General features: G+C 34.2%; 1 protein-coding gene across 3 annotated transcripts in view; it reads left to right on the forward strand.

The window, feature by feature from the left end:
- ASCC3 (activating signal cointegrator 1 complex subunit 3) overlaps positions 1-16,000 on the forward strand; it is a 347,397-nt gene that overhangs the window by 146,584 nt on the left and 184,813 nt on the right. For all 3 annotated transcript variants that reach the window (XM_041745387.1, XM_041745404.1, XM_041745396.1), the window contains exons 12-13: positions 8,129-8,305; positions 10,826-10,897. In XM_041745387.1, coding sequence (XP_041601321.1) covers positions 8,129-8,305; positions 10,826-10,897 — 249 coding nt within the window. The remainder of the gene's footprint in view (positions 1-8,128; positions 8,306-10,825; positions 10,898-16,000) is intronic.

A 16,000-nucleotide genomic window follows, 5' to 3' on the forward strand; every position in this document is an offset into this window, starting at 1 on the left:
GGGAGCCTTATGCAGGACTCAAGCCCAGGACCCTGGAATCACAACCTGAGCCAAAGGCAGACACTAAACCACTGAGCCATTCAGGTGCCATGGGAGGTTGTTTTTATATCCAGATAAATATCTTTAATTTGAAAGGATCATTGATTTATAATTTGCAGTTCTTATTCTTTTACAAAAGTGGTAAGAATCCTCTGTCTATAGAGCCATATATATATTTCATAGGTAGTATTTCATTTAGTCCTCAGGCCCAGATATATTCTACAAACTCATTTTTAAACTTACAGGGCCACAATTTCTCTTATGCATGTAAGAAACATTTGTCTCAGGAAGTATACCCAGCATTTGGATTTTCCTGACCTGCATCTGCATTGTATTACAGTATGCAAGGAAAAATCTGACATTGAGAATTGCTCACTTAGGTGCAGTAAATGTGAGGACACCAGCATGATACAAGCACATTTTGACCAAAGAAGAAACATAGGAAACCAAAGAAATAATTAAAATATTTACCCAAATGTACTTTCATGAACCTCCTTAATTTACTTACAATAACAAGAAGGTGAAAATGACATATATTCCTAAATTTTAAAAAATACTAATAATTGTATATAGCCTTTTGTTAAGTTCAGAAATCTTTTTATATGCATTCTCTCATGGGTTAACTTGCCAAATTCATTCTAAGTCATGTATACTTTTTAAGATCACATTAGGGGTTTTCAAACTTTTTTTTCGGGTAGAAATCATTTTCTAAGATTTTATTTAGAAGTGAAGTATACAACAAGGGTTAACGAGGTAGAAGAATGAGTGAGTGACATAGAAGACAAGTTGATAGCAAGGAAGGAAGCTGAGGAAAAAAGAGAAAAAAGACCATGAGGAAAGGTTAAGAGAAATAAATGACAGCCTCAGAAGGAAAAATCTACGTTTAATTGGGGTTCCAAGGGCGCCAAAAGGGACAGAGGTCCAGAAAGTGTATTTGAACAAATCATAACTGAGAACTTCCCTAATCTGGGAAGGGAAGCAGGCATTCAGATACAGGAGATAGAGAGATCCCCCCCTAAAATCAATAAAAAACCGTTCAACACCTCGGCATTTAATAGTGAAACTTGCAAATTCCAAAGATAAAGAGAAGATCCTTAAAGTAGCAAGAGACAACAGATTCCTGATCTTTATGGGGAGAAGTATTAGGTTAACAGCAGACCTCTCCACAGAGACCTGGCAGGCCAGAAAGGGCTGGAGGGATATATTCAGGGTCCTAAATGAGAAGAACCTGCAGCCAAGAATACTTTATCCAGCAAGGCTCTCAATCAGAATAGAAGGAGAGATAAAGAGCTTCCAAGATAGGCAGAAACTGAAAGAATATGTGACCACCAAACCAGCTCTGCAAAAATATTAAGGGGGACTCTTTAAAATGAAGAGGAAGTCCAAGGAAACAATCCACAAAAACAAGGACTGAATAAGTATTATGATAACACTAAATTCATATCTTTCAATAGTAACTCTGAACATGAATGGGATTAATGATCCCATCAAAAGACACAGGGTTTCTGACTGGATAAAAAAGCAAGACCCATCTATTTGCTGTCTACAAGAGACTCATTTTAGACCTAAAGACACCTACAGCTTGAAACTAAAAGGTTGGCAAATCATTTACCATTCAAATGGTCCTCAAAAGAAAGCTGGGGTAGCCATCCTTATATCAGATAAACTAAAATTTATCCCAAAGACTGTAGTGAGAGATGAAGAGGGACACTATATCATATATAAAGGATCTATCCAACAAGAGGACATAACAGTCATGAATACTTATGCCCTGAATGTGGGAGCCGCCAAGTATATCAATCAATTAATAACCAAAGTTAAGACATACTTAGATAATAATACACTTATACTGGGAGACTTGAACATGGTGCTTGCTGCAGTTGATAGATCTTCTAAGCATAACATCGCCAAAGAAACAAGAGCTTTAAATGATACACTGAACCAGATGGATTTCACAGATATCTACAGAACTTTACATCCTAACGCATCTAAATACACATTCTTCTCAAGTGCACATGGAACTTTTTCCAGAATAGACCACATACTGGGTCGCAAATCAGGTCTGAACCAATACCAAAAGATTGGGATTGTGCTCTGCATATTTTCAGACCATAATGCTTTGAAACTAGAACTAAACCACAATAAGAAGTTTGGAAGGATTTCAAACATGTGGAGGTTAAAGACCATCCCGCTAAAAGATGAAAGGGTCAACCAGGAAATTAGAGAAGATAAAAAGATTCCTGGAAACTAATGAGAGAATAAAGATACAACCATTCAAAATCTTTGGGATACAGCAAAAGCAGTCCTGAGGGGGAAATCCATCGCAATACAAGCATCCATCCAAAAACTGAAAAGAACTCAAATACAAAAGCTAACCTTGCACCTAAAGGAACTGGAGAAGGAACAGCAAATAAAACCTTCACCCAGCAGAAGAAGAGAGTTAATAAAGATTCAAGCAGAACTCAATGAAATGGAGACCAGAAGAACTGTGGAACAGATCAACAAAACCAGGAGTTGGTTCTTTGAAAGAATTAATAAGATACCAAAACTGGAACAGGAAGAAATAAAAAACTTCAACAGGCCAATAACCAGGGAGGAAATTGAAGCAGTCATCAAAAACCTCCCAAGACACACAAGTCCAGGACCAGATGGCTTCCCAGGGGAATTTCTATCAAACGTTTAAAGAAGAAACCATACCTATTGTACTAAAGCTTTTTGGAAAGATAGAAAGAGATGGAATACTTCCAAACTCGTTCTATGAGGCCAGCATCACCTTAATTTCAAAACCAAAGACCACACCAAAAAGGAGAATTATCGACCAATATCCCCGATGATCACTGATACAAAAATTCTCAACAAGGTACTAGCCAATAGGATCCAGCAGTACATTAAGAAGATTATTCACTATGACCAAGTGGGATTTATCTCTGGGATGCAAGGCTGGTTCAACACTCGTAAAGCAATCAACGTGATAGATCATATCAGCAAAAAGGAAACAAGAACCATATGATCCTCTCAATAGATGCAGAAAAAGCATTTGACAAAATACAGCATCCATTCCTGATCAAAACTCTTCAGAGTGTAGAGATAAAGGGAACATTCCTCAGCATCTTAAAAGCCATCTACGAAAGCCCACAGCAAATATTCTCAATGGGGAAACACTGGGAGCCTTTCCCCTAAGATTGGGAACAAGACAGGGATGTCCACTCTCACCACTGCTATTCAACCTAGCTAGAAGTCCTAGCCTCAGCAATCAGGCAACAAAAAGAAATAAAAGGCATTCAAATTGGCAAAGAAGAAGTCAAACTCTCCCTCTTCGCCGATGACGTGATACTCTACATAGAAAACCCAAAAGCCTCCACCCCAAGATTGCTAGAACACATACAGCATTTCGGCAGGTGGCAGGATACAAAATCAATGCCCAGAAATCAGTAGCATGTCTATACACTAACAATGGAACTGAAGAAAGAGAAATTAAGGAGTCAATCCCATTTACAATTGCACCCAAAAGCATATGATACCTAGGAATAAACCTAACCAAAGAGGTAAAAGATATGTACCCTAAAAACTACAGACCACTTCTGAAAGAAATTGAGGAAGACACAAAGAGATGGAAAAATATTCCATGCTCATGGATTGGCAGAATTAATATTGTTGAAAATGTCAATGTTACCCAGGGCAATTTACACCTTTAATGCAATCCCTATCAAAACACCATGGACTTTCTTCAGAGAGTTGGAACAAATCATCTTAAGATTTGTGTGGAATCAGAAAAGACCCAGAATAGCCAGGGGAATATTAAAAAAGAAAACCATATCTGGGGGCACCACAATGCCAGATTTCAGGTTGTACTACAAAGCTGTGGTCATCAAGACAGTGTGCTACTGGCACAAAAACAGACACATAGATCAATGGAACAGAATAGAGAACCCAGAAGTGGACCCTCAACTTTATGATCAACTAATATTCGACAAAGCAGGAAAGACTCTCCACTGGAAAAAGGACATTCTCTTCAATAAATGGTGCTGGGAAAATTGGACATCCACATGCAGAAGAATGAAACTAGACCATTCTATTACACCATACACAAAGATAAACTCAAAATGGGTGAAAGATCTAATGTGAGACAAGATTCCATCAAAATCCTAGAGGAGAACACAGGCAACACCCTTTTTGAACTCGGCCACAGCAACTTCTTGGAAGACACATCCATGAAGACAAGGGAAACAAAAGCAAAAATAAATTATTAGGACTTCATCAAGATAAAAAGCTTCACAGCAAAAGAAACAGTCAACAAAACTTAAAGACAACCTATGGAATGGGAGAAGATATTTGCAAATGACATATCAGATAAAGGGCTAGTATCCAAGATCTATAAAGAACTTAGTAAAGTCAACAGCAAAGAAATTAACAATCCAATCATGAAATGGGCAAAAGACATGAACAGAAATTTCACAGAGGAAGACATAGACATGGCCAACAAGCACATGAGAAAATGCTCCGCATCACTTGCCATCAGGGAAATACAAATCAAAACCACAATGAGATGACACCTCACGCCAGTGAGAATGGTGAAAATTAACAAGACAGGAAACAACAAATGTTGGAGAGGATGTGAAGAAAGGGGCACCCTCTTGCACTGTTGGTGGGAAGGTGAACTGGTACAGCCACTCTGGAAAACTGTGGCGTTTTAACTCTCAAAGAGTTAAAAATAGAACTGCCCTACAACCCAGCAATTGCCCTGCTGGGGATTTACCCCAAAGATACAAATGCAGTGAAACGCCGGAACACATGCACCCCAATGTTTATAGCAGCAATGCCCACAATAGCCAAACTGTGGAAGGAGCCTCAGTGTCCATCGAAAGATGAATGGATAAAGAAGACGTGGTCTGTGTATACAATGGAATATTACTCAGCCATTAGAAATGACAAATACCCACCATTTGCTTCGTTGTGAATGAAACTGGAGGGTATGATGTTGACTGAAATAAGTCAGTTGGAGAAGGACAAACATTATATGGTCTCATGCATTTAGGGAATATAAAAAAATAGTGAAAGGGAATAAAGGGAAAGGAGAGAAAATGAGTGAAAATATCAGTGAGGGTAAAAAAAACATGAGAGACACCTAACTCTGGGAAACGAACAAAGGGTAATGTAAAGGGAGGTGGGTGGGGTTTGGGGTGATTGGGTGATGGGCCCTGAGGGGGGCACTTGGTGGGATGAGCACTGGGTGTTATACTATATGTTGGCAAATTGAACTCCAATAAAAAAAAATTTTTAAAGAAGTGAAGTATACAAAATTATGAAAGAGAACGGATATGAGAACGCAAAAGGACTATTGTAGGGACATGGGGCTGTACAATACCACTTAGTATTTCTGCAGAACCCCTAGGGCTTAAGATGTGAATGGCTCTTTACAGTATCATGCTAATGATACAAATTTTTACCCTTAGGAAAATTTTGCATCCTAATTTAAAATGAGAAATTTGTATGTGATTAAAATGATTCTTTCTTTTGGCAAATACTAACTCCCATATTGCTAATGTAGAGAATTTGAATAATATAATTGATATGGTAAAGTGAGCAAACAAAGAATTGTACATCATATGAATAGAAAAACCTCAGATCTCCATGGGACATTTTCTCAAAGCAGAAATTGGATATATCATAGTCTTTATAGAATACATTAGAAATTTAGAAATAACTTTTAAAGGATAAAATTATGTATACACCTCTATCTATATAGTTATATGCATATATATATATATATATATATATATATATATATATACAGAGAGAGAGAGGCACACATACATAATACATGCATATATTCTACACTTTTATATCTTATAAAATGAAGACTGCTAACCTAAGTAATTGGAAGATTAATGTCCTCCCACTTAGAGGTCAGTAAGTGATCATGGAAGGAAGGGAGTGAAGGAGAGAGAAACAGCACACTTATATACAGAGTATGAATTATTTTCAGAATAAAAATTCTAAAACGAAACAGGAATGAAGGGACCATAAGTAAGTTAATTATTAAATGTTGAATGATGGACAGTTTCAAATAAGATATTCTAACAAAAACAAGTGGAAAAAATAATAAAGCTGACAAATACAATTAATTATAAATTAAGAAAACAGTGGAATTTTAAAAAGAACAAGTAAAATAGACTTCTCACAGGTCTAATCACAAGTAGAAAACCAACAAGTAAATAAAATTAGAAATGATAAAGGCCTTTTACAGAATATTTGGAAACTTAAAAAAAAAGATGACAGTGCTATAAACGATCATGAATTAGACCTGAAAACATAATTGGAATAGAGAGCTGGACACTGTTGAGTGCTGATGAGCAGTTAAACAGATAAACTCCTTGGCATGTGAGCTCTTTCGTGGTCATTTCTGTGTTTCTAACAAGACACCTCCATTCACCAGTTCATACCACTAGTTGTTGCTAAGTGCAGTACCTTAAATTCACCATTCTTTCTGGCCTCCCTGCCTAACTGCTGTTTTCCCAATCTAGAATGCCAGCAACCATTACCTATACTCAGCATGCCTTCCCTGACTTACCTGGGTTTAATTAGTGACCCCTCTCCATTATTCTCACAGTTTTTAGAAAGTGCTGCTATTAATAGGACATATCACAATGTTTTGTGTCATTATTGCATGTAGACTCTAAGCTCCCACTCTTTAGGCACTGTGCCTTGTCTTTTTTTTTTTTAAAGATTTTATTTATTTATTCATAGAGACACAGAGAGAGAGAGAGAGAGAGAGGCAGAGACACAGAGGCAGAGCCTGAAGCAGGCTCCATGCAACAAGCCTGATGTGGGACTCGATCCCGGGTCTCCAGGATCACACCCCAGGCTGCAGGCGGCGCTAAACCGCTGTGCCACCGGGGCTGCCCTGTGCCTTGTCTTTAAGAGCTTAGTAGATAGTTGGTGAACAAATTAAACCAAGGTTATTGGTAGTGCTCAGAAACAAAATGAGAGAATTACACTATACCAATGAACAAAAATTGTGGCTCAATACATTTTTTTAGTTGTTTGTAATTTTTTCCCAAGTTTTGGCTAATTATCCCATACAATCAAACTTTCTCTATTATGAATATAAAAGTATTTTAATATAAAGTGTTTAATAATAATTTGTTAAGTCAACTTGAAAACGTTTCCTCTGTGATGATAGAATAGTTAGTTGTGTTTGTTTCTCAGAAATTCATTTGTTTTACTGGTATGTTCAACTATATGTTACTATGATAAAATAAAAGGAATACTGTATAATAGGTAAGGAATTATGGACTAAGTAAGCAATCTATATTAGGGAAAGAAAATACTTATTTTATAAATGAGTCTTCAAGAATTTTTCTAAAAGGTCCCTGGAGGAGCGAGCACCTGTGTAGCTCAGTCAGTTAGGCATCCAACTTTTAATTTTGACTCAGGTCATGATCTCAGGGTCGTGAGATTGAGCCTTGCATCATACTCTGTGCTGGGCATGGAGCCTGCTTAAGATTCTCTCTCCTTCCTTTTCCCCTCACCGCCTCTTAAACCAGTATCAATCCATCAATCAGTGTATGCCTTGGAAATAATTTTTCATTAAATGTATATGTACACATAGTTTCAAATATTTGTCATGTAAATGTCATGCATTTTAAATTTAAATTTGTAAAATACTACAAATATTTTACCTTGCTTAGACTTTTATGTTTTTGTGTTTTTAGCACCTGGAATTATAAATTGGTAAAACTTATTTAAAATCTAATCCGTGTATGTCACTTACCTTATTACATTTTTAGAAAAAATAAATAAACATTTAGCTAGTAGGATTTTCAGAAAATCTACTAAAATAGCTCAGGAAATTACTAAAATTACATTTTTAATTATTTTATATTACTCTTAATGCCAGGTTTAGGACAGTTCTCTTTCATATTATTTGTCTTTTAACTATGTGTTGTTAATACATATTTGGGGGGAGATCTTGTTCTATTATATATAAATGTTTCATACTCTCTGTTTATTAAAACTAAGTTCAAAGCCTATAAAAATCCAAATAGGTTCAATCTATGTCATACATTCAATAATATAACCCTTGTAGGTGGAATCCACACAGAGTATGATAAGGATTCTTGGGCTGTCTGCAACCTTACCCAACTACCTCGATGTTGCTACATTTTTACACGTTAATCCTTGCATTGGACTTTTCTACTTTGATGGCCGTTTCCGACCAGTTCCTCTTGGACAGACATTTCTGGGAGTTAAAAGTGCAAATAAGGTAAAATTTTTTAAAATAATATACTTTTCTAAAACTGTTTTTGTTGCTGTGTTGTTTAATGCTTGAGATTTCTCTAAAAGACCTAATTTGTAAAATTACAAATTAAACATCTTAGACAAAATCAAGCACACTTCCTTAACAATATGTAGTAAAATAACTCCTTCGAAAAGTTGCTTATAGTTTGCGTTACTGTTATCAATGTATATTTTGTATTTTTAGCTAAGAATACAAGTTATATATAAGGTTATAAATTTCAAAAAGTTATTTTGATATGATTGAAGGCTAGTATGAAAAATAAAAGGCTCATTAAACAAATTATACACATTTTGATATGATATTCCTCTAAAATAAAAAATACATTTTATGCAATTGAAAAATAATTCCTAGTAGCAACTATTAATGGAGGTGTTCTATTTTACTTTTAATGTTTTATAATTACCATATTGACTATATATATATATGTGGCATTTCTGAAATTCCTTATAATGCTTTTAAAAGTTTGTTTATGGTATTACTTATATAGCATTTACACTATTAGAGGGCTTATTTTAGACCTTGATAATATTGTGAAGGAATATTTTACTTTGCTCTAAATTTATGCATTTTATATTTTAATGACACTTTCTTTTCTGTAGAAGAAATAGGTTTAAGAGAAAATTCACATGCCATAAGACCTCTTTATAAGAGAAAATAAGATGGAATCATGTGTTATTATGTCAGCCTTGGTCTTTAATGTTTTGCATTACTTGTCTAAAAAGAATTTTATTAGTAAAGTAGGGTCATTTTACCTTACACTATTACAAATAAAATATTCAGCTAAAAAATACCAGAAGTGACTCTCACTACAGTAGTGTTTATGCTCCATTTACATTGTATCAAAGTAAGATATCTTGTAGGGAGCCATTTCAGACTTATGGCCAAAATGATAGTTTATGATATGGTAATTGTTATGATGTACATAGTTTATCATTAATTATTTCAGTTGCTTTTCAGTATCATTTGCTTTTTTTTCAGTCACTATATTTGATTATTTAGTATATTTTAATGTTTCGTTAGAACACCTGTCGAGCTATTTTTTATAGCTTTATAATTTAAATGATAGGTAGTTATCAGAAAGATACAAAGAAGAAAAATTTTTCAGATGCTTTTCAGACATTTTAAACTTTTTTTTGTAAATTGTATCATATAAATTGGTGAATCACTTAAAGCTAATTAAATTCAAAGTATTTTCACCATAATACATAAGCATTATGATCATAAAAGGAATGACATCAGGTCATAAACCATCATAATTATTTTGAAAGTTTACAAGTTTGGCAAAATTAGAAAAACCTTTTACATGTCTTGCATATACTGTAAATAGTAACCTAATTATATGTATTACAGATTTTTTTTTTTGTCTTACTAAACAGTGTTATTTTTACTCTTAGTGAAATACACAGTTGGTAACCATTAAGGATTTCCCTAGGGTGTTGTTTAATATATTTACTAACTGGTTATTAATTTGTCATCTTGTATGAAAGGAAATCCTTGTAGGCTCCTCAGAGTTTCATTCAGAAGCACGTGATGTGGTTTAGTTGCCATGAAAGAATATAGGAAAATGGTGTGCCTGACACCTCTAATTTGAAATAATGGCTTTGGCCAGAACTCAACTCAAAGTATGCTGAAAAAATTATTGCAAGCTGAAGTTGTTTTTGAATCATTAAAGGAGAGTAAATTATCTTCTGATTATCTCATTTTACATAGTCATCACAAGTCATAAGAGTAACAGAATGATAAAACATTTACTTTATTAAAGCAAAAAGTCTAAATCGTAGTCATTTCAGATATGTATGACATTTTCATCCCCTCCACATTCTTAATAAATGATGCAGGCTGGATCACATGCCTATTCCTTTGGATTAACTGTCTTACCTTTTTGGTTGGAAGTTTTCGTTGTCATTAAATGAGAAAATGAGACCGTTTCTTAACTCATGAATTTAATATTAAATTTCCAATTAATCTAAAAAACGTTTCTGTAGTAGAAAAATATCTACTCCTCTCCATATATATTACAGAAACAATATGGTTCCTTCAAGTTCAGCTTTATTTACCATGGCATTCTACTAGTAGTGTTCTCATGATTTTGAGAATTCCACAGGAAAGCTCTGTAGTTTATAGAATGAAATAGAAGACAAACAGCCTGAAGAATGGGCTTCCCAAGGAAAGACAGTGAAAAGAACTTTAAAATCATTCTACAATATCTACAACTAGTATATTATCCTTAAAATTGTCTTTAAAAAACTTGGCACACTTAGAAAGTTAGTACTCTGAATATATGAGGTTTTTATTTGTACTTCTAAACTAGTTGTTTTTTATTAGACTGTTACATACTAAGTATTTATATGGAATTTGTTGCTTCTGCATTCTGGTTAATCTGAAAGGGAAAAAAAAATGCCTTAAAATCTGCAGAGTTTTGTCAGTAGTTATAAAGTTTATAATTGCTTCATTTTATTTTATTTGTGTTTTAAAAACCTTAAGGTACAACAGTTGAATAACATGGACGAAGTATGCTATGAAAGTGTTTTGAAGCAAGTAAAGGCTGGACACCAGGTACACTTTATTTTAGCATGTTTTTAGAGAATTCTAAATGGTTAAAATTATTAATTGTTATGCTCTTGAATTCTGAGATAATGACTGGGAGGTTTTATTTCTTAATAATTTTTTAGTTCAGTGGTTAGCCATATAAGTCATAAAATATTCATAGATCGTATTATCCTCCCAATATTGATAGGTCATTGCTATTTTGTTTGCCATTCAATAAATAAGAGAGAAAAGAATTTCATCCTTTACATTTCTTTTTTTTTTAATCTTTTTGAATAGCGCCAGTCTTCTTTCATACCTCAAAAATTTTAATCTGTATTTTTTTACATAATGTAAAAATATGAAATGTTTTATTAAACTCCATTGTTCAAAATTCTCCAGTCAAGATTGTTAAAGAAAAAGTGGAATGATAATAATTGCTTATATAAAACTTAATCATTGCCCAATTGTATATGGTTGTTTGTATCCTTTTATTTTATTGTGGCTTTTTTTTTCTGTGTTATTAGCTGTTTATGACACATAAAATTAAATACTTTCTGGTCCTTTGGTTTTTAAATTTGTTTTAAGAGCACTGAAATCCTTTTTTTCCAGACTAAATCTTGTTTCAAGCCCCAGTATATAAACAAATCAAAGATGAATTAAATGTGCAGCCATGGAACACTGCCCACTGAGCATCTTTGATGCACTTTGCCCCTTTAAAAAAATAGTTTTAAAATCAGATTTCTAGCTAATCTCAAGAGAATGTCCTTAGGTTTAAGAATAACTTTTAGGGAAAAGAAATTATGATTTAATTATATGATATTAGTGACTTACCTGTCCTAATGATTAGCAAATGTCTGAAACTGCTGAAATTATCTTACATTATTTTCACTGAATTAGGCAGGTATTATTATCATCATTTGAAAGATGAGGAAAATGAGGTGTTTTGCAAAATAAAGTAACATGTTTCCATCATTTTACTAGTGCAGTTATAAATTCCTTCCATGTGAATGTAGAGTCTCCACTAACCGTGTGTCATTATCACTCTATGGGCATTTATTTTATATCAGTGTATTTTTTTGGTCCTCATTAGAAAACATCTTTATGAATTGCATTATTTTTTATGTACAAATAAAGAAATGGTAAAGCCCAATATTCTTTCTGCAATCGAAAATCTTGGGTAGCCTGGGTGGCCCAGCGGTTTAACACCTGCCTTCAGCCCAGGACGTGAGGCTGGAGTCCCGGGATCAAGTCCCACATCAGGCTACCTACATGGAGCCTGTTTCTCCCTCTGCCTGTGTCTCTGCCTCTCTCTCTCTCCCTCTCTCTCTCTGTCTCTCATGAATAAATGAATAAAAGCTTAAAAAAAAAAGAATAGAAAGAAAGAAAGAAAATCTTTCCAAATACCAACTACTTTTTCTTAGTCAGGAGCCAGGAAACTTATGTGAAGGGCCACATAGTAAATAATTTAGGCTTTGCCGCCCTTATATTCTTTGTTGTAGCTACTCAGTTGTGCTGTTGTAACATGAAAGCAGCCATGAACAGTATATGAACAATTGGACACAGTGGTATTTCAATAAGACTTTATTTACTGAAACAAGCAGCAACTGCATGCGGCCTGTTTTCCCTGTTCTAGATTGCCTCACAGGATTTAATACTAAAATGTTATGTAGATAAAGTTTTGACAGCATTTCAGTGAAAATCCTAAAAGATAGAAATATCCCGTATAGCCATCAATAATCTGTGCCTTCTTTGTAAAAGAACAAGATAAATTCAGTGTAATCAAGTAGATATTACTGCCGTGGACTTTTATTTCTAACTTTTATACTGCTGAAAATTTAAACTGCATTATTAGCTAAGGAATGTGACTGTGGAATCCTTAAAACCTATTTGTATACATTATATTAAAAAATGTTAAATAAATATTTAAATGTTTTCTCCATTGAATTTTAAAAAAAAGATATTCTTTTTTAGGGCACTTTTGAGTTTACAGCAAAATTGAGTGGAAGATAGAGTTCTTATAGTTAAATGACTGCTCTCACATATGTACAGCTTCCCCCACTATCAACATTCTACACAAGAGTGGATTTATTTTCAGTCAGTAAACCTACATTGACATGTCAATATCACCTAAAGTCCATATTTTACCTTAGGGTTCACTCTTGATGTTCAGTCTCTAGGTTTGGACAAATGTATAATGGCATGCATACATCCACCATTATAGTGTCAAACAAAATAATTTCATTGCCTTAAAAACCCTCTGTGTTCAGCCTGTTTGTCATTCTTTCTCATTTATCCCTGGATACCACTGACCTTTTAAATCTTTTTAATTTCTCTGTAGTTCTACCTTTTCCAGAATGTCATACAGTTTATAACCTTTTCATATTGGTTTTTTCACAATATCTGAAGTTTTTCAGGACTTGATAGCTTATTCTTTTTAGTACTGAGTAATACTCCACTGTCTGGATATACTACTGTTTATTTGCATACTGAATGACATCTTGATTGCTGCCAGTTCTGGCACTTATGAATAAAGCTGCTATAAATATCTGTGAATGGGTTTGGGTTTTGTGTGGACTTAGGTGAACAGCTTCTTTAGATAAATACCAAGGAATGTGATTACTGGATCATATCATTAGAGTATGTGTAGTTTTGTAAGAAACTTCCATACTGCAGCCTGGGTGGCTCAGTGGTTTAGCACCACCTTCAGCCCAGGGCCAGATCCTGGAGACCTGGGATTGAGTCCCGTTTCAGGCTCCCTGCATGGAGCCTGCTTCTCCCTCTGCCTGTGTCTCTACCCCTCTCTCTCTGCGTGTGTGTGTCATAAATAAATAAGATCTTTAAATTAAAAAAGAGAAACTTCCATACTATCTTCCGAAGTTATATACCATTTTGCATTCTCACCACCAGTGAACAAGAATTCCTGTTGCTCCATAGCCTCATTAGCATTTGATGATGTCAGTATTTTGGCCATTCTAAGAGGTGTGTAGTGTTATTTCCTTGTTTTAACTTTCATTTCCCTATGACAAATGATGTTGAACATATTTTCATATGCCTACTTTCTATCTGTCTGTAATCTTTGGTGAATTGTCTGTTTAGGTCTTTGGCCATTTTAAAATCAGATTGTTAATTTTCTTATTCTTGAGTTTTAAGAGTTCTTTGTATACTTTTGATTAAAGTCATTTATCAGATGTGTCTTTTTCAAATATTTCCTAGTCTGTGACTTGTCTTCTTGTTTTCTCTTCATTGTCTCTTACAAAGTGGGTTTTTAATTTGGAATTAAATTTCAAATTAAATGATGATGATCATTCCAAATTAAATGATTAATGAGCTGGATTTAATGAGCTGTGGAATCCAGCTTATCAGTTATATCATGGATTGTGCCTTTGGTGTCCAAAAAGGCATCACCACATCCAAAGTCACCTAGATTTTCACCTATATAGGAGTTTTATGGTTGCATTTAGACCTATGATTGGTTTTGAGTTAAATTTTGGGAAGGGTGTAAGGTCCATGTCTAGATTATTTATTTTTGCATGTGGCCATCCAGTTGTTTCAGCACCATTTGTTGAAAAGACTGTCTATGCTCCATTTTATCACCTTTGTTCATTTTTCAAAGATCAGTTGGATGTATTTATGGCTTCTTTCTAGGTTCTCTGTTCTTTTCCATTTGTTTAGATATTCTTTAGCCTATACTAGAGTGTTTTGATTATTGTATCTATGTAGTGAAGTCAGGTAGTATTATTCTCCAACTTTGCTCTTCAACATTGTGAGCTATTTTGGATCTCCATTTAAGTATGAATGGTAAGAAAACATTATTTTTTCCATAATTTTTAATCATGATAGGATTTCTATCACAGGAAAACTTTTTTCTAATCCATGATAAATTTCATTATAAATGCGAACCTTTAAAGATTTTTTCTTTTAAAATAATGGAAATTAAACTATAAATACTTTACTGTGTATGGAACATATAAATAGACATATTTTGGCTCTAGTCAGGAAAATGCTTACTACCCCTTTGGTTATTGAATAGTTTTAAAAATGCTATAAAAAATATAGCATTAAAGACACCACTGGGAGGAATGTTAGTGTTACCTCTAGAATTAAAATTAAATTACAACAATCATTTTCCTTCCATTACAGTTAGCACTTAATGACCAGATGATAGATACTTGTTTCATTACTTTGGAACACAAGATTGCTTCTAATAGAAATAAATCACTTCTTTTAGAATAAAAATAAGAATAAAAAAAGGAGTTTTGGTGAATTATTTCTGGTGAGACTAATAAATTATATAAACATATATGTACATAAATGAACATAACTGTAAATACTAGTAAAAGTAAATGGCTTAATAATGCCATTACTGCCAGTACTGTAACTATTTGGGGGCCTTAGGAACTACAGGTTAGGAACTACTCTTTGTAACATTATTTGCCTTTATCATGATGTTTATAATTGTCCTTTAATTGTATTTGTTATGTTATTCCTGCCTTTTTTCATTACATTACAAAGTCTTAGATTATAAAATATTTATTTAGGGGCACCTGGGTGGCTCAGTCAGTTGAGCATCTGTCTTCAGCTCAGGTCATGATCCAAGGGTCCTGGGATTGAACCCTGCATCAGGCTCCCTGCTCAACAGTCTGCTTCTCCCTCTTCTTCTGCTCCTCCCCCTGCTTGTGCTCGCTCTCTCTCTCTCTCTCTCTCTCTCTCTGTCACATCAATAAATAAAATCTTAAAAAAAATAAAATAAAACAATAAAACAAAATATTTCTTTAAAGAATAAAATGCACCCTTATTCCTAAATGTTGGAAAGAGCAGTAGTTGTATCTTCTATTGTAAGTAAGTAAAACTCCAAGTAGATGTTGTAACTTAAAAGATCCTAGGAAGATTATTTCCTCTTCTTTCACTGTTACAGAGGCTAACATGTCCTCCTAGGAATCAATTCATAAAGTGTGCTGGCTGAGGGTGTTTGGTCAGTAGAGATGAGATCATATCGCCATTCCTTTCATTCTTAGTATGGAAGATGTGTAGCACATTACTTTTCAAAAAGAAGGCTACCACAGGGCACGCACTTGCAGTTATAAATTCTAAAAGGACAAGTTGGGATGGAGGGCTGGGTTCACAGCACTG

The sequence above is a fragment of the Vulpes lagopus genome, chromosome 1, assembly GCF_018345385.1.
Source record: "Vulpes lagopus strain Blue_001 chromosome 1, ASM1834538v1, whole genome shotgun sequence".
In the NCBI taxonomy this organism is placed as follows: Eukaryota; Metazoa; Chordata; class Mammalia; order Carnivora; family Canidae; genus Vulpes; species Vulpes lagopus.